Source organism: Pelodiscus sinensis, chromosome 27 (genome assembly GCF_052426305.1).
Source record: "Pelodiscus sinensis isolate ZL-2025 chromosome 27, ASM5242630v1, whole genome shotgun sequence".
Classification (NCBI taxonomy): Eukaryota; Metazoa; Chordata; order Testudines; family Trionychidae; genus Pelodiscus; species Pelodiscus sinensis.
The window spans coordinates 13,092,831-13,113,616 of record NC_143078.1 but is presented as its reverse complement, the minus strand read 5'-3'; the positions used below and the strand labels follow the sequence as shown (position 1 = coordinate 13,113,616).

General features: G+C 56.6%; 1 protein-coding gene across 6 annotated transcripts in view; it reads right to left on the bottom strand.

Annotated features, from left to right (window-relative positions):
- Window positions 1-20,786, bottom strand: part of MICAL1 (microtubule associated monooxygenase, calponin and LIM domain containing 1) — a 47,518-nt gene that overhangs the window by 5,472 nt on the left and 21,260 nt on the right. For all 6 annotated transcript variants that reach the window (XM_075909977.2, XM_075909981.2, XM_075909982.2 and 3 more), the window contains exons 6-21: window positions 20,567-20,722; window positions 18,667-18,767; window positions 17,092-17,349; window positions 15,439-15,554; window positions 13,326-13,452; window positions 12,873-12,942; window positions 9,659-9,806; window positions 8,996-9,183; window positions 8,509-8,618; window positions 8,242-8,292; window positions 7,576-7,695; window positions 6,786-6,960; window positions 3,361-3,443; window positions 2,592-3,231; window positions 2,001-2,074; window positions 998-1,099 (exon numbers count right to left, since the gene is read on the bottom strand). In XM_075909977.2, the coding sequence (XP_075766092.2) occupies window positions 998-1,099; window positions 2,001-2,074; window positions 2,592-3,231; window positions 3,361-3,443; window positions 6,786-6,960; window positions 7,576-7,695; window positions 8,242-8,292; window positions 8,509-8,618; window positions 8,996-9,183; window positions 9,659-9,806; window positions 12,873-12,942; window positions 13,326-13,452; window positions 15,439-15,554; window positions 17,092-17,349; window positions 18,667-18,767; window positions 20,567-20,722 (2,519 nt within the window). The remainder of the gene's footprint in view (window positions 1-997; window positions 1,100-2,000; window positions 2,075-2,591; window positions 3,232-3,360; window positions 3,444-6,785; window positions 6,961-7,575; window positions 7,696-8,241; window positions 8,293-8,508; window positions 8,619-8,995; window positions 9,184-9,658; window positions 9,807-12,872; window positions 12,943-13,325; window positions 13,453-15,438; window positions 15,555-17,091; window positions 17,350-18,666; window positions 18,768-20,566; window positions 20,723-20,786) is intronic.

Sequence of the window (20,786 nt, the reverse complement as noted above, 5' to 3'; positions counted from 1 at the left end):
AACCCCGCCGTGGCGCTGCAGTTTCCCCCCTTGTCAACTAATCGAGTAGTCAATGGAAATTCCATCGACTATTCGAGCAGCTGATTAAACGCAATTTAACATCCCTAAATCAGATCCTGTCTCAGTCATCTTTTCTCAAGGCTACACAGGGCTGGCGACAGACTTTGGGCAATGGGGGAGGAGCGGGCTCAACTCTAGATCCCCCAGAAGGGGAGGGGCCTCATGTGGAAGAGGGGGGGCTAGCACAGCCAGCCCTTAGCACCGCACGGGGCTTGAGTGGCAATTTAAAGGGCTCAGAGTTCCGGCTGGTAGTGCCAGAGCCAGAGCCCGCCGGGTCTCAGGGCAACTGCTCCTCCCCCCTCCCCTCTCAGCAGCCCTGCGGCTGAACGTGCCTTTTTTTAAAGGTCCCCCCCTGCAATGAGGTTGTCTGAGCCTTTCATCCTTTTTGTTTCTCTCCTCTGGACTCTCTCCAATTTGTCCACCTCTTCCCTAAAGCGGGACCCCACAAACAGGACCCGGGCCTCCAGCGGAGGCCTCCCCAGTGCCAATCACAGCAGGACAGTCCCCTCCCACGTCCGCGTGGCGCTCAGGAGACAACGCCTCCGGATGCCAGCGAGGCTCCTCTCATGGCTGCAGCACGTTGATTCTCGGTCACTCGGTGATCCACCTCGTCAGCTGTGCCACGCCGGGGCTGGTTATTCCCCATCGTGTAGCAGTTGTGCGCGTTTGACTTTTCCTTCCTACGTGACGCACTTTGTCACCTTGTTAATGTCAGGCCAATTCTTCAATACGTTTGAATTTGAATCCTGGCCTCCAGAGTGCTTGCAACCCCCCTCCCTCACCCCCCGCAGTTGAGGTCATCTGCCCATCTGGTACCCATCCGAATCCACGCCCAAGAGAAGGCGAGAGTGGGCGGGGAAGGAACTCTAGCGAGATGCGTCAGGAGTTCACACATGGCAAACGAAGGATGCCCAATTGCATTTCCTGTCAGCGTTACCTGGGCTTTGCAGAACCTCTTCATCTCTGCCTCTTTGGCGCGGCGGGTCAGCGTTCTCTTCCAGGTGGGACATGTTTCCTTTTCGCCCACAGACAGGAGACACTGGAAGTTCAACACAAGAGCCAAGGTCAGAAGGGGACCAGGGCTGCCCGCAGGGCCTGGGGCTGCTTGAATCCACTACAATTATTCTTTATAGTTCTTGATGCACCCCTCCACTGCCAAGCCACAGGCTGGGTTCTGCCCCAGGTGGCTTGCCAGCTACATCAAGGTGAGGACAGAAGGCAAAGGGATGGGGGGAAGGTGAAACAGACTCTGGGACCCACTTACTGCAAGTTAAACCTTGTAGTGTAGATAGGCCCCCTGAACGGGCCTTCTGTGCCCCACAGCCACACCCACATAGCTCCATGAGTGCTCGTCTGTTGCAGGACTGCAGCCCAGGCCGCTCACAGCTGTGGCCCATGTGACATCCTGAGGGCCATACAGGTAGCGTAGCCCACAATGTACACAGGTGGCGAACCGCCCCACCCGTCTCTTTGCAGGGTGTCACAAGGAGGAAGGAGACAAATTGTTCTCCTTGGCCTCTGAGGATAGGACAAGCAGCAATGGGTTCAACTGCAGCAAAGGAGGTTTAGATTGGACATTAGGTTGGTCTCAAGTTGCAGAGGGGGAGGTCTAGGTTGGATATTAGGGAAAACTATTCCCTAGGAGGGTGGGGAAGCCCTGGGATGGGTTCCCTAGAGTGGGGGTGGAATCTCCATCCCTAGAAGTGTTTAAGTCTCAGCTTGACCAAGCCCTGGCTGGGATGATTGAGCTGGGATTGATCCTGCTTTGGGCAGGGGGCTGGACTTGATGACTCCTGAGGTCTCTTCCAGCTCTATGGTTCTAGGGTGGGTAAACACTGGAATCAATTGCCTAGGGGGGTTGTGGAATCTCCATCTCTAGCCCTTCCAGTGCTGATGTGCTGGATTAACACATCGATCGACTTCAAACTCATCACACTCACATTCTCTCGGAAGTACCCGAGGTCTTGGCTCTGCTCCTCTTCGCCATCGCTGTCGGTCTCGGTCTCCTCTCCATCTGGGCAGACAAAAGCAGATTCAGGACTAGCCCAGGCAGGCCTGCTGGCAACCAGCGTACAGCTCTGCTGCACAAGCTGTCAGGTCCCCTGTGCTGCAGGGCGCAGGAGGGGGAAGTGGCTGGCTGTGGGTGTATTCTGCCTGGCTTCTCCATGGCTCGCTCGCAGCCCTGTGTCTGGGGTCGGGCCAGCCAGCTGGACCCAACCGTGATGGTGGGTTTTGTGAGCCGGGTGCCTGTCCTCTGTCACTGCCCCGCATTGCACACAGCAGCTCAGAGCGCACAGGCTGACCCAGCTAGCTAGGGGAGTAGGCACCTTCACCCACCCTCCCGGCCGCGGTTACAGTCTGATGCAACATTGCTGCAGACAAGGAGATCAGCCACCAGCGCGGCAGTTCTCTGCCCTGCAAGTCATGGGGGTGCTCTGGAGGGGCAGTGTCTGCTGGGAGCGAGGGGGGAGGGAGAGCATGGCTGGAGAACCGAGCATTCGGCTGCACCAGACACTCAGAACTGCAGTTACCTTCCTCTTCCTCGCTGCATTCAAGCTCAGCCCAGCTGACCTGGGCTCTCGCCGGAGCAGCGTTTTGCAGCGGCTCCGAACCTGCCAGGTGCTGCCCAGGGCCCCCCTGGCTCTGCGTCTCCGAGTCCAAGGTCAGGCGGAGCGTGGACAGCTTGAGCTTTTCCAAGGGCGACAGCTGGATTTTCTTCCTCTTCCTGGTCTCCTCCTCCTCCTGCCCGAAGTCTGGGGGCGGGGGCCCCTTTTCCAGAGGCCGAGGCTCTGGGCTGGGTTGCGGCAGCGCTGCGCCCACGGTGCCAGGTTCACGGCGACGCTGTTGCTCTTGCGGAGACTGGCTGTGGGCCCAGACTCCGAGGCCGTCCCCAGGCTGGGCCCTGCCTGCCCCACCGGAGGAGACGGGCCTTCCCATATTATCCTCCAGCACAGCGTGGGGTTGGGCTGCAGGCTGCTGCATGTCTGCCGTGCCGGCGCCTGTGTCTTCTCCGGCTGGAACAGCTCCCTCCCACAGCTCTGCAGGCTGCGCCACTGCCGGCTCCTTCGGGAAAGGGGTTGGGTTCTCCTCTCTCAGCTCCGCCGCCCCAGTGGCCAAGCCCTGGCTGCCGGCCTCGGAGGGAGAGCAGCCGGGGGGGCGCTGGGAGAGGTCCTAGCAGGGGCCAGACGCAGAGGGTTAGAACGGGGGATGTTAAAAAGCAGGCAGTTGTGTGACCGTGTTACCCAGCTGCCAGCGCTGGGCACGTCCCCAGGGGTGCGGGCACGGCAGGGTCCCACTCACCTCTTGTGGCACGGATCGGGGCTCGCTGTCCGGCCCATCCACGCTGCGGGCAGTCGGATAGTGCAGCATGCAGTAGAAGTGTCCTGGGGGGGAGAAACCAGACAGTGTCACAGGAGGATCGCAGAGCTGCTGCCAACGTCTTATACGGAGCCCCTGCCCCAAGGAGCTTACAGTCTCTCCGTGCTGTGCTTGTACAGCACCTTGCACAAAGACCGGGGCCTGATTGGGCTCCTAGGCAAATAGAAAATAATTAAAACTGAGGACCAAGGGCTGGGTGGGGTCTGGACCAAAGGTTGCAGTAATAACCATACCTGGAGGGAGGGTCAGACTAGAAGAAGAGAAATGGAGCTACCTCCTGCCTGTGTTAGATTAGCAGCAGAACCCAAGAGCAGGGGGAGGGGGGGAAATGGGCTGAAGCTGGTTAAATATATAAATATTATAAATCAGTCATGCAGCTTTTTTAATCAGCCTTCGTTTGCTTACTGCAGCTCCCTCCTACGCTGCACCAGCTCGGCTATATTCCTCTATCTTTGTTACTGTCGCAGTCCTACTGAAGACAACGTGTCCTTTCAGCAAATCTGGTGAACCCAAAAGTAACTACATTAAACACACAAAAGCAGCTTTTATAAACCTGACAGTCAGCAGAAATATCCTCCTGGGGCTGGTTTTTCAATTGTTTTCTCCTGAAAATGCTTGTGTTTAAGCAAACATCCCCCCTGCCATGGTTAGACAGGCAAATAACACACAGGGCTGCAAACCTGACCAGGAAACTGATGAAGGGTTTGTCTACACTGAAAAAAAAAAGTGTGTTCTTCATTTCAGTGCAGACACAACTCAGTTTGGCAGGCTGAGTCCAACCCCAGGCTACCCGAGGGCGTTCTTCTGAGCCACTAACTTGAATTAACAGCCCCCTTGCCATGTTGGAGTTGGGTCTGTTTAGTCTACAGAAGCAAAGAGTGAGGGGGGATTTGATAGCAGCCTTCAACTTCCTCCAAAGAGGATGGAGAAAGGCTGTTCTCAGTAGTGACAGATGGCAGAACAAGGAGCAATGGTCTCAAGTTGCAGTGGGGGAGGTCCAGGTTGGATATTAGGAAAAACCATTTCCTTAGGAGGGTGGGGAAGCTCTGGGATGGGTTCCCTAGGGAAGTAGTGGAGTCTCCATCCCTAGAGGTGTTTAAGTCTTGGCTTGACAAAGCCCTGGCCAGGTTGATTGAGTTGGGATTGGTCCTGCCTAGTGCAGGGGGCTGGACTTGATGACCTCCTGAGGTCTCTTCAGCTCTGTGGTTCTATGATTGTATGATTCATGTCTTCACTGCTATTTTCATCCAAATTACAGAACACCTGTTTTGTGCAATCTGGACAGATCCCAACAGAAAGGAAACTGACAATGGCTGGATCTCATTGGCCATCTGCAAGCAATGCAAAGAGGAAACCAGGCATAGTGGCAAGCAGGCTGGATTTCACACTCCTCTTCCTTTTTCAAAGCCAGGAGGTCTCAGGAATGGAGGTGAAGGTGCAGGTGGAACCACTGGAATCTGGCAGTCTCTGGTCAGGCAACACGACCATGGATATTGCTGGGCCAGAGAGCCCAGCTAGGAGCCCCAACCAGCGGCAACAAGTCTGGCAGCTGGGAGCCCCTACTGGGCTGGTGGCAGGGAGCGCAGCCCTGGCCGGGGCCAGGAGCGGATCCCCGTGGTCAGGACTGGTGCCGACGGCTGGGAGAGGAGCCTCCTGGTCTGGTCTGGCTAACTCCCTAGTTCAGGATGCTCAGGTCCCGTGGGTGTCCGACCAGGGAGGTCCAGCCTGCGGTTAAGCACATGGCTTGAGGATGACACTGCTCCTTTCAAGCAGGCTGCAAACCTAATGGACCTGGAGCCACGTCCTGGTCTCTGCCCAGGCCTGTAACTCAGACCCTCTTCCCATAGCTGGACTTTGCCAGGGAGGGATTTTGCACTGACGTAGCAGTGGTGCCGAGCAGTGTTCCCTGCGAGCTGAGCCCGCTCAGGAGAGGTGCCAGTGCCGCCCAGCTGATGAGCAGAACACCCCCGGCCCGTCTCCACTGGTGGGGCCCGTCCACACAAGCCTCTAAGTGTAACCATCACCGGGCGGATTTGAACCGGGGGCTCTCTGGAGCTTAGTGTAGGAGCCTCTACAGCAGGGGTGGGCAATCATTTCTGCCCAGGGGCCACTTCAAAAATTTTGGAAGGGGCAGGGCCTAAATGGGAAGGGGCGGGGCTACGCCACTCCCAGACCGTGATTGGTCTGGGGGAGTCCCTTTGTCCCCCTAGGCACCCATGCCCTGGAAGAGGCTTGGCATGGTCCCCCACCCCCGGGCTAAGCAGGGTCTGGGGGCAGGGGAGTGCGGGAAGCCTCCTCTGCTCTCGCCCAGCCCTGTGAGCAGCACATGGCGCTTCAAAGCGCCACATGCTCCTGGCAGGGCGAGAGGAGGCTTCGTGCGCTTTCCTGCCCCCAGGTCCTAATTGGCCTGGGGGCAGGGGAGTAGCAGGGCCTCCACGGGCCAGATCCACCCACTTGGCGGGCCGGATCCTGACCGTGGAGGCCCTTTCGCCCACCCCTGCTCTACAGCTTGAGCTATGAAGCCGGCTGGCTCTCTGCTTAGGCTGCGGAGCTCCCTTGTTCTCATCTCCCGCGGTAAGTGGCCTAGGAGCCAGCATGGGACGGTGAACCACACCCACTCGTGTGGGGGTTACCTAAGCACATAACAAAGCTTATTCTACACACAGATGGAAAAAATTAGAGGGCGCCTCGGTGCCAAGTGCCCCACGGAAAATCCTACAAGGAATTGCTGGTGCTCTGCCGTGATGAATAATTCAGCCATTTAATGAAACTCGAGCGGTAGCCCAACTCCCTAGCAGCAAACTGCAGGAGGAGCTATTGTTTTATTTAAAACCACCTCCCACTCTGTCTCCCATGAGCACAGCTCTGCCTGTAGGGAATGCGAGTACCCCAACCATGTGGAGGCTGGGGGTTGGCTGCAGAGGGGGGTGCACTCACACACCTCCCCTCTTCCACACACATGCGCACACCCGCATGCCTAGACCTCTCCATTTGAATGGGAGTGGGAGGGTGTTGGAAGAGCTGAAGAGAAAAACCCAGGCCCAGGGGCATTAATAACAATCCACTGTTTCCATGACCCCTCCCCTTTGAAAAATAACCCCGGGTACATCACAGCCGCCAGCTGGCACAGGCGCCCAATGGGGAGATGGGAAATCCAGGCCAAGGACGGGGCACGAGCAGAGCAGACAGGGCACGGGTGCCTCTCCACTGGGACAGATGGACTCAGCCAACCCAAGGCCGGCTGGCCTTGTTACTCGCAGCTTGAGAGCTGCCGTTCTGGGTCACGGAGCCCAGCCCGCGCCTGGCGGCCGGTGTCTCGGGGCTTGTCTCTGCACCGCCCCCCTCACCGTCATCTTCGTGGAAGGCGAAGTCCCCCAGGCGCAGCGTGGTGCCGCACCGGTGGCACTGGAAGCAGCCCCGGTGGAAGAAGCGCCCCTCGGCGCTGACCCGCTCCAGGATGTACACCCGCCGGCCGCAGAAGTAACAGGCGTCGCTGCTCTCCGCGGGGGACGCGAGCGAGTTCTGCGGAGGAAGCCAGAAAGCCTTGGAGCTAGGCCATCGCTGCAGCTGCCCTGCGCTGCTCCCGCACGCTACCGACCGGCCCACCTGAGCGCCAGCCGCCTGCTGGGCCCAGGGCAGGGGACAGAAATGGCGAGTTTCTGTGGGGAGGGGGTGAGAGGGGTCCCTGAAAGCCTTGCTCTGCTCAGCCCCTTATCCCAACCCCAGGGCCGGGCTCTAAGGGCCCATCTGCTCTGGGGCAGGAGGCGGGAGTTCCAGCGAGGAGATGCTAGTGCTAACAGAGCATAGCCCCCCGGCCCCACCGGCTCGCCCGCCAGGTACGCACCCCCCAGGCGGCCAGGCCCTCCCCTGGCACACGAGCTCGAATGGGTCTGTCTCCTCTGGCTGCAATTCACACCTCCAGTGCAGACATGGGCTCTGCTCCTCTGAATACCCCAGCCCCCGCCCAGCCTGGATGCAAGACGGCTCCCTGCCTCCACCCTCACCCTGGAGCTCTTTAAAACTGGGCCAGGATGTCCCTTGAAAGCCCCCTCCCCCCCCATCCCAGAAAACGCAGGTGGCGGCCGGTCCCACCCCACGGCGGGTGGGCAAGGTGGCTGTCAGGGAGCACAGACTCACCTGCCTCCCGCCCGGCGCGGGGTCGGAAGGGCCGGTCTCCATCTCTTGCGGCTGCTCGTGGCTGTTAGTTCCCTGGGCCAGGTGAGCAATGGACAAGTCGCCGTCCGACCCGGAGTCCAGCTACACAGCAAGCCAAGAGGGGCAGGCTCAATGCAGGGCTCTGGCCGGCGCGCAGCCCAGCGGCTCCTGGAGCCAGCACCCTTCCACGCGGGTCCTTGGTCCGGAAGGGGCTTGAGGCCTGCACGTGCGTGTGCACAATCGGTCAGCCATGGTCTGATCTGTCCACCCGTGCTCCTCGCACAGCCTGGAAGTACCACGCTCGCCCCACACCCCCGGCGCCCACGCGCCCTTCTGGGATCCGGTGCCAGGGCTCTGGAGAAGGCGAGGGAACTAACGGACGCAGATTTTAGGGCCTTGCTGTCATGGACATGGAGCCAGGCACTGACGACACCCATCCTCACCCCTTCCCCTCTCTGACACCCCCCAGCGTGGCTTCCCGCTGCTCCCGGCAGCTACAAAGGTTGCTGGGGAGCAACAGCAAGTGCTCCCTTCCCTGGGACACAGCCTGCTGCCCCCACAGCGTGATGAGCCCGGGGCCCAGACCTGGCACACCAGGTCCCCGCAGCCTAGCTCCTAAACCGGCCTGGCCGCACGCGGGAAACTCACCCCAGCCTCTCTCCTCGTCCTCTTGGTCTCAGCCTCCTTTTGGGCACTGTCCTGAAATCACAGCGGGGCGCCCTGGGTGAGACGCGGTGGCAGCAGGACATTCAGGGACTACGGCAGAGGGTCTCCCAGGGCGCCAGGTCCCCAGGGCCAACCGCAGGCATTTGTGTTGCCAGGGAGAGGTTGGCTCGGGGTGCCGGACCTCGTGAGCGCCTGGGCCGTAGGCAAGGGACAGCCCTGGCCCCAGCACCCGCCACGCCGAGCACTTACCTGGGTGCGCTTGCGAGTCAGGCTCAGACTCTTCTGGAGCTTGCTAAGGAAGAGGACGGCTCCCCGGGTGCCGCGGGGCACCTGCAGCTTCCTCGCTGTCTCCTCTGGCTCTGCAAGAGAGAAGACAGGCTCGTGGAAGGGGCAGGGGCCAGGCCCAGCCGAGCGCCTAGTGCATGGGCCGGCAGGGGAGGCCGCGTTCCTCAGCACATGTGCACAGCCTGCCCCACAGGTCACACGAGCCCCCGAGGTTGGGGGAAAACTCAATGATACTTATTGTCAATTTTAACCCTGAGTCCCCTGCCAAGGGAACCGCTCAGCAGCCAGCCCCATGGTCTGGCCCAGTGTCTCCCAGTCTTTCCGCCATGGCCTATCCTGGCCACAGCTGGAGCTGAGAAGCTGCAGGGCAGGGAGCGTAGGCCCCCGGGATCCAGCCCTGCCCCTGCCAGGGCCCCAGCCCTGCCCCTGCCAGGGCCCCGAGGCGTCTCACCTGCGGGAGGCTTGAAGGCTTCGTAGAACTGGCTCAGGTAGGTGACGAGGCCGAGCTGGTTGGGCTCGGACACGGAGGCCATTTCGGGGCTGGAGAGGACGGGCGGGATGCCGAGCTCCTGCTCCGCTACGTCCAAGGCCAGCTGGTTATTCCCGATGGGACTGTGCTGGTCCAGGGCTTTGAAATCTCTAGGGACAGGAACGGGCTGTCAGGGAGGCCGAGCAGGGGTCCAGAGCTCGGCCTGGCTCAGCCGAGCGGGAGGGGAAACCGGTGACAGCGCATCAGACTCAGGAGCTAGCCTGGCTTAGATCCCCCCCACTCATCCGGCGAAGGACCACGCTAAGCGCACGAGAGCCAGGCAGCTGCATACAGCCCCCCGCCCGGTGCCTGGTGGAAACGCTGGAAGCGGCCGTGGCAGGAGAAATACCCTCAGCATTGGGCAGCACCGGGGGGTCACACACGGCAACATTCAGCAACGCTGGCAGGGGGAGAAATAACTGGAGTCCGGGGGGTGCACGGTGGGGTAAAAGCAGGCACCATCCATCCCAACACAAAACACACATCACCCCCAACCAGCCCCTCGGAACTACCAGCCGCAGCCACCCGCCCGCTCTGCAGGGACACGCGTGTCCCCAGCTCCCTGAGGGGCACTGGGAGCCTTACAGGAGGTCGGGCCGGAAGCGGTGGATGAGGGCGCACAGCGCCAGGCCGCTGGTCCAGGAGCGGGTGAAGTCCGTCACTGCGACGCCGCGGTAACCCGCCGTGTGGGTCTGGCACCAGCTCAGGAGCTCCTCGTAGGCCCGGCCGACCTCTGGAGAGGAGAGAGCGCAACAGGCCTAAGGGCGTTGGTCTGGGACCGAGGGGACAGGGCTGGGGATAGGGCACTTCCTGGGACGGCAGCACAGGGCGTGTGGCTCGTGGAGAGGGCGAGGAGACTGGCTCCTAGTTCCTGAGGCGACAGCTCCCCCAGCCCATCCTGGGATAGAATCACAGAATACTAGGACTGGCAGGGACCTCGAAAGGTCATCGAGTCCAGTCCCCTGCCCTCACGGCAGGACCAAATACTGACTAGACCATCCCTGAGAGACATTTCTTTAACCTACTCTGAAATATCTCCAGAGATGGGGATTCCACAACCTCCCTGGGCAATTTATTCCAGTGTTTGACCACCCTGACAGTTAGGAACTTTTTCCTAACGTCCAACCTAAACCTCCCTTGCTGCAGTTTAAGCCCATTGCTTCTTGTTCTATCCTCAGAGGCCAAGATGAACAAGTTGTCTCCCTCCTCCTTATGACACCCTTTTAGATACCTGAAAACTGCTATCATGTGCCCCCTCAATCGTCTCTTTTCTAAACTAAACAAACCCAATTCTTTCAGCCTTCCCTCATAGGTCATGTTCTCTAGACCTTTAATCATTCTTGTTGCTCTTCTCTGTACCCTTTCCAATTTCTCCACATCCTTCTTGAAATGCGGTGCCCAGAACTGGACAAAATACTCCAGCTGAGGCCTAACCAGCGCAGAGTAGAGCGGAAGAATGACTTCTCATGTCTTGCTCACAACACACCTGTTAATGCGTCCCAGAATCATGTTGGCTTTTTTGCAACAGCATCACATTGCTGTCTCATATTCAACTTGTGGTCCACTATGACCCCTAGATCCCTTTCTGCCGTACTCCTTCCTAGACAGTCGCTTCCCATTGTGTATGTGCGAAACTGATTGTTCCTTCCTAAGTGGAGCACTTTGCATTTGTCCTTATTAAACTTCATCCTGTTTACCTCAGACCGTTTCTCCAATTTGTCCAGATCATTTTGAATTATGACCCTATCCTCCAGATTAGTCGCAACCCCTCCCAACTTGGTATCGTCTGCAAACTTAATAAGCGTACTTTCTATGCCAATATCTAAATCGTTGATGAAGATATTGAACAGAGCTGGTCCCAGAACAGACCCCTATGGAACCCCACTTGTTATACCTTTCCAGCATGACTGTGAACCGTTAATAACTACTCTGAGTGCAGTTATCCAGCCAGTTATGCACCCACCTTATAGTATCCCCATCTAAGTTGTATGTGCCTAGTTTATTGATAAGAATATCATGCGAGACTGTATCAAACGCCTCACTAAAGTCTAGGTATACCACATCCACCGCTTCTCCCTTATCCACAAGACTCGTTATCCTATCAAAGAAAGCTATCAGATTGGTTTGACATGATTTGTTCTTTACAAATCCATGCTGGCTGTTCTCTATCACCTTACTACTTTCCAAGTGTTTGCAAGATGATTTCCTTAATTACCTGCTCCATTATCTTCCCTGGCACAGAAGTTAAACTAACTGATCTGTAGTTTCTGCGGTTGTTCTTATTTCCCTTTTCATAGACAGGCACTATATTTGCCCTTTTCCAGTCTTCTGGAATCTCTCCTGTCTCCCATGATTTTCCAAAGGTGATAGCTAGAGGCTCAGCTACCTCCTGTATCAGCTCCTTGAGTATTCTAGGGTGCATTTCATCAGGCCCTGGTGACTTGCAGGCATCTAACTTTTCTAGGTGATTTTTAACTTGTTCTTTTTTTATTTTATCTTCTAAACCTACCCCCTTCCCACGAGCATTCCCTATCTTAGGCATTCCTTCAGACTTCTCGGTGAAGACCGAAACAAAGAAGTCATTAAGCATCTCTGCCATTTCCAAGTTTCCTGTTACTGTTTCTCCCTCCTCACTGACCAGTGGGCCTACCCTGTCCTTGGTCTTCCTCTTGCTTTTAATGTATTTATAAAAAGTCTTTTTGTTTCCCTTTATTCCCGGAGCTAGTTTGAGCTCATTTTGTGCCTTTGCCTTTCTAATCTTGACCCTGCATTCCTGTGTTGTTTGCCTATATTCATCCTTTGTAATTTGTCCTACTTTCCATTTTTTATAGGACTCCTTTTTTATTTTTAGATCATGCAAGATCTCGTGGTTAAGCCAAGGCGGTCTTTTGCTATATTTTCTATCTTTCCTACGCAGCGGAATAGCTTGCTTTTGGGCCCTTAAGAATGTCCCTTTGAAAAACTGCCAACTCTCCTCAGTTGTTTTTCCCCTCAGTCTTGATTCCCATGGGACCTTGCCTATCAGCTCTCTAAGCTTACCAAAATCTGCCTTCCTGATTGTCTCTATTTTGCTGTTCTCCCTTCTGCCCTTCCTTAGAATTGTGAACTCTTATGATTTCATGATCACTTTCACCCAAGCTGCCTTCCACTTTCAAATTCTCAACCATTTCTTCCCTATTTGTTAGGATCAAATCTAGAACAGCTTCCCCCGGTAGCCTTTTCAACCTTCTGAAATAAAAAGTTGTCTCCAATGCAGTCCAAGAACTTATTGGATTGTCTGTGCGCCACTGTGTTATTCAGGGTTCCCATGGCGATACCTGCGGCCTTTGGGGGGCAAATGGCTCCCAAGGCCACCTCCCAAAAATCAAGGGAAGAGCAGCTCTAGGGAGGCAGGCACATCCCATGTCGGATCCCCAGCCACCGGCAGCATGCTGACACCCCGGCTCCCACAGTGCAGGGGGAGTGGAAATGGGGCGGGAGGGCGAGGCCTGGAGGAGCCAGAAGGCACCGAATGTCCCACCACGAGGGCACTGAGCCCCAGTGCTGCTCGGTTGTGAGTGGGCACACGGAGGAAGAGCAACAGGAAGGCTGGCAATAGGGGTGGAGAGCCGGAGAGAAGGGGGCTCTGACGGAAGTGAGGTCAGGCCAGGACACAGCTCAGATGCTGGGTAGCAGGGGAAGCTTCCCCCAGCTGTTGCTTCTACAGGGTGAGGAAGGTGGCACGCGCACGGGGGCGGGAAGCAGGTTGTGGGGGCATCCATGCAGCTGGAGGCTGGGGAGGGGGAGTCCCCAGACTTGCCTGTGCTGTCTTGGCTGTCCCTCTTCTTATGGTCAATCTCCACCGTCCCCACCATGTATAAGTCACGGACCTACAGAGAGAGACACCGGAGACCCGGTCACGGACACTGCAGGACAACAGGTCTCCGCTCCCGCGGAGGGGAGGCCAAAACACCAATGGAGGAAATGCAAGGAGCCCTTTGCACACAGCCCTTTGCTTCGGACATGAAGGTGGCTAGCAACCCGTAGAGCTCACCGCTGACTCCTCCCCAGAGCTAGCTACATTTGCTTGCTCACTAGGACTGTGCACATCATGGATCATTCCTGCAGCTGCACAGTTCGTTCCTGGATTCTCCACTGGCTCTGAAGATGTGCAGACGTACACGCTGCTGCGCCTGTCCCTGGGCAGCAGCCGGCAGGAATAAGAATGCCGTAGGGGGATAGTGGAGATAACCAGGCAGGGAGGAGAAGTTACCTGGTTGGGCTTTATGGCTTGGAGGTTGATGTTGGGGTAGCGAGTGGAAGGGTCGATGCTGTACTGGCTGATGTTCTTGTTGGTGTTGTCGGGGGATGTTTGAGACAGCTGCTGGTAGATACTCTCCCTGCGCAGAGGAAACGGGCCGGGTTAAACAGGGACATTCCTCCAGCGCTGATCTCAAAAGCGAGGAAGATAAAGAACGGAGGGTCCAGAAGAGGAAAATAGCAAGAAAAATAGAAAGGAGCATAAACTTTGGCAAGTCAAGTGTAAAAGCATAATTAGACAGGCCAAGGGAGGATCTGAATAGCAACAGGCTCAAGACACAAAACCGGCACATTCTTTAAGGACCTCAGAAGCAGGATGCCGGCCAACCAGTCCATCGGTGGGGCCTCTGGACAATCTAAGTGCTAAAGGAGCACTCGAGAAAGACGCTAAATGATTCTTTGCACTGGACGGGGGGGGGGGGATATTCGCACACCTCAGCCAATCTTTTTAGGTGACAGATCTGAAGGGCAGTTGCAGATGAAGCAGGTTTTGGAATAAACGGATCAATTAAACGGGACTCAGTCACCAGACCCAGACGGGATTCACCCAAGAGTTCTACGGGAATCTGCAAAACTGTGAACTATGCTATGTAACCTCTCGCTTGAATCTGCCTTCACACCAGATGCCTGGAGGAGAGCTGAGGCGGATAGTTCTCTGAAAAAAATCGGCTCAGTGGGCAGCAATAGTCAAAAAAGCAAAGCAGATATTGGGGCTACCTCTACATTGGTGCGTTCTCACGCAAAAGCTCTTTTGCGGCAGAGTTCTTCTGCAAAAACTTTTCCAGGAGAGAGCGTCTACACTGGCATGTGCTTTTGCGCAAGAGCATCCATCCCTGTGTAGACGTTTTCTTGCGCAAGAAAGCTCTGATGGCCATTTTAACCAGAGGGCTTTCTTGCGCAAGAAATTCATGTTGCCTGTCTACACTGGCCTCTTGCGCAAGAACAGTTGTGCAAAAGGACTTATTCCTGAGCAGGAGTATCATAGTTCTGGCACAAGAAGCCCTGATTTCATAGAGTAGAACATCAGTTTACTTGCGCAAGAACACACGGCCAGTGTAGACAGGCAGCAAGTTTTTGCGCAAGAGCAGACGCTTTGGCACAAGATCACGCCAGTGTAGACACAGCTTGGGAACCATTAGGAAAGGGAGAGAAAATAAGGCAGAAAAATATCATAATGCCATCCCCAAACACACAGGGCACCGTGCCTTGGCGCAGTTCAGGCCACTCCCTCTCCAAAAAGATGCGTTAGAATTGGAACAGGTCCGGCGCAGGGCAACAAAACCCATCGCAGGTGTGGAGAAGCAGCAGTTGGCACTTCCTGGCAGCCAATGGTCTTAAGAAGGGCTGAAGCCAGGGCTAAGCAAAAGTGCGTCTGAGACCCCAAACCTGGCTTTGTCGGCAGCACAGCCTCCGCCCACCCCCAGCCCTGCCGAGCCAGGAGTGGAGTCTGCAGCGTTCGCGCGCTCCTGGTCCTCTTTGCTGTTTGCGTCACACGGACCCTGTCTGCCTGGAACTAGACCAGGGCACCCGGCAGCGAGGGGGACACTATCGTGGGAGGCTCTGCACTGCCCTGAGCCAGCCCGTCCCCGTGGCCCCACAAGGTTGCCAAAGCAGGGTGAGCCAAGGCACCAGGCACAAGCTGGTTCTGAGCAGGACGCCTCAGTAGCAGCCACACTCCGCATTGCAGGGGGCAGGAACCAGCGGCTGCACATGGACCTGAGGCCACCTTGTGTGCTCAGAGAATCTGATGGGCCGTACGCTGCCTGTTATACAAAAGAACTGTCTTTATAGTTAGCAACATAGGGAAGGCCACACTGGATCAGATTAGGGGCCCATAGACTAAACCCTGGCTCCAACAGTGGCCAGCACTTGCTGCTTCAGAGGAAGGTGCAAGAACCCCGCAGTTATGGGATTACCTCCTGTCTCCTCCCGACTCTCTGTCTTTAGAGGTGGGCTTGTGCCCTGCTGCAGGGGGACTGATAGTTCTTGTATTGCACCAAGCAAACGCACACAGCCTGGAACTGGGAACAGTCCCCCACCGTCCCTGGCAGGAGCACAGTCCTCACCTCTCAGCCAGAACGTCCAGCGGGGAGGTCCCTGCTGCCCATTTCTTCACCATCCAGGCAGCATCAAAGGCAGCCAAAAACCCGCGTGCCACGCCGGTGCCCAGAGGCCAGAACGGCTACAAGAGAAGAGAGGGGGAGGGAGGGAGGGAGTGGAGCTGCACATGTGTTCAGCAATCAGGAGAGTCCCCGGGACACAAGAGCCTCCAGCTTCCAGAAGCAACCGGCTCCCGAGGTCTAGCAAGTGGGTGCGGTGCTCGGGGGCCGCCCGGGAACCCGGGATGGTTCGCGCACAGTGCTGCCCTGCCAGAGCGCTGCCCGTGGAAAAGCAGAGCTGCAGGTCAGCACAGGGGAGCACTTCGTGGGGGGCTCTCGCTTCAAGCCTCTCTCCTACTTAGTCCCACCCCCAGGCCCCGGAAAACCAGAGCTGTGGGGTCAGCTGGCAGCCCAGCTCTCCCAGCCAAAGGGCTGCTGGGATACAGACAGGGCCAGATCTAGGCGGGGAGCCCAGGCTAGGGAACAAAGGGAGGGATCAGTGGACAGTCGGCTGTCTGCCTGGCTGGTCGGAAGGACGACCCTCAGCCCACACTGCCCTAGGCAGCATTCACCCCGGCCAGCCCAGAGACCCAGAGGGAGACAGCGAGGGGCACGGCCCAGAGAAGGGAAGCAACTTGAGACACTCCCCTGCGTGAAGTCACCTAGTTAAAAGAGCCCTGCCATGTGACTCTTGCCACGTGACTCCTCGCCAGGTGCATCTTCACTCCAAAGAGCAGTTCGCCGGGACCCCAGGCTCCGGCGTGCCACGCGCCTGCTTGAGCCAAGCGGCTGGGCCACCCAGAGCCCTGCACGGCGCTGGGACTGGCAATCCAGCGGCACGTTGGGGCCGAGTTACCCTTTGCATGTGGACAGAGCGTGTGGCTAGGGCTCTCTCAGCACTGCCCCTGCTAATAATGTGTGGCCCCACAGTGGGGTCCTTATCCCAGTTCAGCAGCGAGGGAAACTGAGGCACGCCATGGCGAATGGTCCATAGAGTCGGTGTCAAGAATGGAACCGGAAGACCTGACACTCAGCCCCTCACTCCTAGCCGACCCCCTCCCATGACCAAACTCCATGCTATATAAGGCTCTGTCCAATCTACGAGCCGGTGGCCACAATCTCACACGTCATACCCCGGCCGCGGAAGCACAGGGAACAGCAGCAGAGCATGGCTTAGCACAGCAAGCACAACCCTGCTAGAAACCAGTGGCTACATGCTGGGCCTGGCTAGGCCATGCCTTCCCCACTGCCACCCACCCTCCCATGGCTGTGCTCGTCTTTATACTCGCACTAGTGCGAGGAAAACTGGCGTGAGCACGTGGCACGCGCAGGGGAATCCGCTGCGAGCTCCTCGTGTAGGCGTGGCCAGAGGAGGAGCAGCTCTTGGGCACCTGGCAAGGTACCGACACTGCCCCCGTTGCTGCAGCACAGGTGTGAAGACGCTGTCTCAGGTGAGGGGAAGATGGGCATAGCCCAGAGAGGGGACGGTTAGGCTTTGCGCGGCCCACGGGACACTCAGGGAAGGAAATGCCTCCAGCCACGCATGCTGAGGCAGCAAAAGGATCCGGACAGAGCACCCCACCCCCACACGCATTCATCTCCTCTCAGCGGGGCACTGACCTCCACCAGACAGTCTCCCACCAGCCCGATGAGCAGCCGGACCCCATGGCACTCGCGCACCAGGGCCGCGTTCTCCGAGCGGTTCATGCAGGTGAAGTCAAACATGTCGACGTCCGGGCGGTTCCGGTGGTTCAGCGCAAACTCCAAGTCAGGCAGCTGGTAGTTGGTGGAGAAGTTGGCAGCTTCCATGGCATAGCTGAGGAGGGCTTCTTGATTGACGTTCTCGGCAGACAGCAGGCTCTCTATGTCGGCCTTGTCCTACGGGAACACGGGGGGAAAGAGGGGAGTCAAAGGGGGGCTCTGTTCTGGCACAGGAGCCTAAAAGCATATTTGTCTGTTCACCTCCCATCAGGTGGCATCCACCTCTGAGGTGGAACGTGGCAGCTGAATAAGAGGTCTGGGCAGAGAATACAAAGTTACAATGTCTCTCATTGACATCGCAAAGAGGGACACGGGTCAGCAGTGCGCAATCCCCATGAGGAAATAGCCAGGACACATCCACGCCAGCAAGGCCGCCGGTCCCTTCATTTTAAGTCTCATCTGAAAAATGGTATTTCCAGCACTGTGCTCCTAGCACCAGATTCAGACACTGTCGCAGCACTGACTTGGTACGTCTCCACTGCACTCCCTGGCTTTGTCTAGACTGGCAAGATTGCGCAAAATCTTGCCAGCTGTCTACACTGGCCGCTTGAATTTGCGCAAGACCACTGACGATCTCATGTAAGATTGTCAGTGTTCTTGCGCAAATACTATGATGCTTCCGCTCAGGGATAAGCCCCCTTGCGCAAGAGGACCAGTGTAGACAGGGAAGGAATGTTTTGCGTAAGAAAGCCCCGATGCGCAAAATGGCGATCGGGGTTTTCTTGTGCAAAATCGCGTCTAGACTGGCCACGGATGCTTTTGCACAAAAGCACTTTGTGTGTAAAGGCACCCGTGCCAATCTAGATGCTCTTTGCGCAAATGCTTTTAATGGAAAAACTTTTCCGTTAAAAGCATTTGCGCAAAATCATGCCAGGCTAGATGTAGCCCCTGAGTGGAACTGGCTTGTCCAAGTGGGGGTAACCATGCCAGTTTTCCTCTGGCTGGCTCGGGCGTGGGAGCCGTGAGCCCATGGCTGCTACGAGCTGTACACACCCACCTGGAGCTCGGGGTCACACAACGAAGCAGCCGTGCCGGGACCCCAGGAACCCGCATTAAAACCAGGCTGGAGATGTCCGCTCGCAGCAGGGCTTGTGAGCTAGACATGCCCAGAGAGAGCAGTGCCTCTCGACGAACCCCCCCGCACCATTTCTGTGTCCTCTGCAGGCCACCTCACCAGGCTCCAGCCTGCGCCAGCACGGACAGAGCGGCAGCACAATGCACACAGCGACACGCACTGTGCCTTATGAGTGATGTTCTCACGCGCTGGGCGGTTGCACACTACGCCAGTGCCCTGGTGAACTAGCTGGTTAGTCCCATATCTCGGCTGGGCCCATGCCTGGAATTCCAGTCCCGAACACACTAGCCCCCTACAGCCCCACCCTACGGCTGCCATTCTCCTGCCCAGCCCTGCCCTGGCCCCAGGAGCCTGCTCACCTGTAAAATGACCCCCTTTTTGAGCAGACTCTGTTTTTTGGCCGTCATGACAAAATAGTGGGTGTCGTCTTTGTAGTAGACAATGTTCTCCAAGTCGATACCTGGCACGGGGCAAAGGTATAAACATAGGGTTGAGCTGCGGCTGGGCAGGGATGAGAACACTGCACCAGGACCGAATCCATCCACAGGCAGGGCAGTTGGAGACAGCAACTGCCAGCCCAGATGAGCCCCAGAGGCCATTACTCTATGCAGTAGGGTCTCCAACAATGGCCAGAACCAGCAACTTCATCTCAGAATGTAAAACGGAGCACTTGCTGGGGGAAGTTTCTTCCTGACCCCAGGCTGTTAGTATCTGGCTTATGCCCTGAAGCATGAGAGTGTATAACGTAAGTATCCAATGTCACATCACTGGTGATGCTCTTACTGCCCATGATACAGAAATGTAGGGCTGGAAGGGACCTCAAGAAGTCGTCTCCTCCATCCTCCATAGCAATTTCTGGCCCGGTCCAGCCTGCGTATACACCTCTGGTCTCGGTGCTAGCCAGTGGCAGTGAGTCCCACAGGCTATCACATGAAAGTGAACTTCCTTTTCTTGGTTTTAAGTAGGTTAGTTTTTAATTTCACTGAACTTCCCTCGATGCTGGGTTATGACACAGGGTGGGCCGAGGTTCCCATCAATGTGTTCTCAGCAGCTGGCTGGGTTATATATTGGTTTTCCCCCTCTGCTTGGTTTCCCTCTTGGAGTTCAGGCTGAGGGCACAGGGCAATTACCTGAAGCCCCTGAGGGAGGAAGGGAGGGAGGGAGGGAGGGAAGGTCTCTTTGGGTATGTCTAGACTGCATCCCTATGTGGACAGATGGATGCAGATTAAGCACATCGAAATTGCTAATGAAGCCGGGATTTAAATATCCCGCACCTCATTAGCATAAACATGGCCACCGCTTTTTTCTGACACGGAGCTTTGTTGACAAAAAGCAGCAGTCTAGACGCGGATCTGTCGAAAATAAACCCTTTTTCGACAGATACTGGAAAGCTCAAAAAATGGGGTTGACAGGATCTGTCGAAAAAGGGTTTATTTTTGACAGATCCACATCTAGACTGCCACTTTTAGTCGACAAAGCTGCATGTCGAAAAAAGCGGTGGCCATGTTTATGCTAATGAGGCACGGGATATTTAAGTGCCGGCTTCATTAGCAATTTCAATGTGCTTAATCTGCATCCTGCAGTCTAGACTAACCTTTGGCTACGTCTACACTGGCATGATTTTCTGGAAATACTTTTAACGGAAAAGTTTTCCGTTAAAAGCATTTCCGGAAAAGCGCGTCTAGATTGGCAGGACGCTTTTCCGCAAAAAAGCCCTGATCGCCATTTTCGCCACCGGGGCTTTTTTGTGGAAAACAAATCTCTGCTGTCTACACTGGCCCCTTTTGCGCAAAAGTTTTTCGGAAAAAGACTTTTGCCCGAACGGGAGCAGCATAGTATTTCTGGAAAAACACTGACAATCTTACATGAGATCGTCAGTGCTTTTGTGGAAATTCAAGCGGCCAGTGTAGACAGCTGGCAAGTTATTCCGGAAAAGCGGCTGCTTTTCCAGAAAAAGTGGCCAGTCTAGTCACAGCCCATGTGTTTTACAGCCCCTGGGGCACTGCAGCGATTGGGCCCTGCCCGAGCCCCCTCCAGGGGGCTACCCAACGCAAATAATAAATAGCAGCAGCCCCTGAGCTCTCTGCTGGAGGCACCTTCTCTGTGCTCTCCCTCTGCGGAGGTGGGACCCCACTGCCTATTGCACGAGCCCCCCTCAGGCCCAGTTGCACAGGAGGGGCGAGTTGATGCAGCCCCGAGGCCGGGGTTAATAAAGCAGGGGGTAGAGGGGGGGCAGCTGCCAGCTAAGGCCCCGCTGACCTGTTTTGTTGTAGAGGTTCTGGAAGAACTGCTGGTTGTAGATACGGGCCACGCCGCTGATCTCGGCCACCTCCACCTCGGCCCGGCTGTGGCGGTTGACAAAGTTCGTTGTGATGCCGATTGCCAGCTTCCCACGCGTCTCCTTCCGCTTGAACCCTGGGGACAGGCACACACACACACACACCGGTCAGGCCTAGCCCACAGGAAAGGGCGTTGGCAG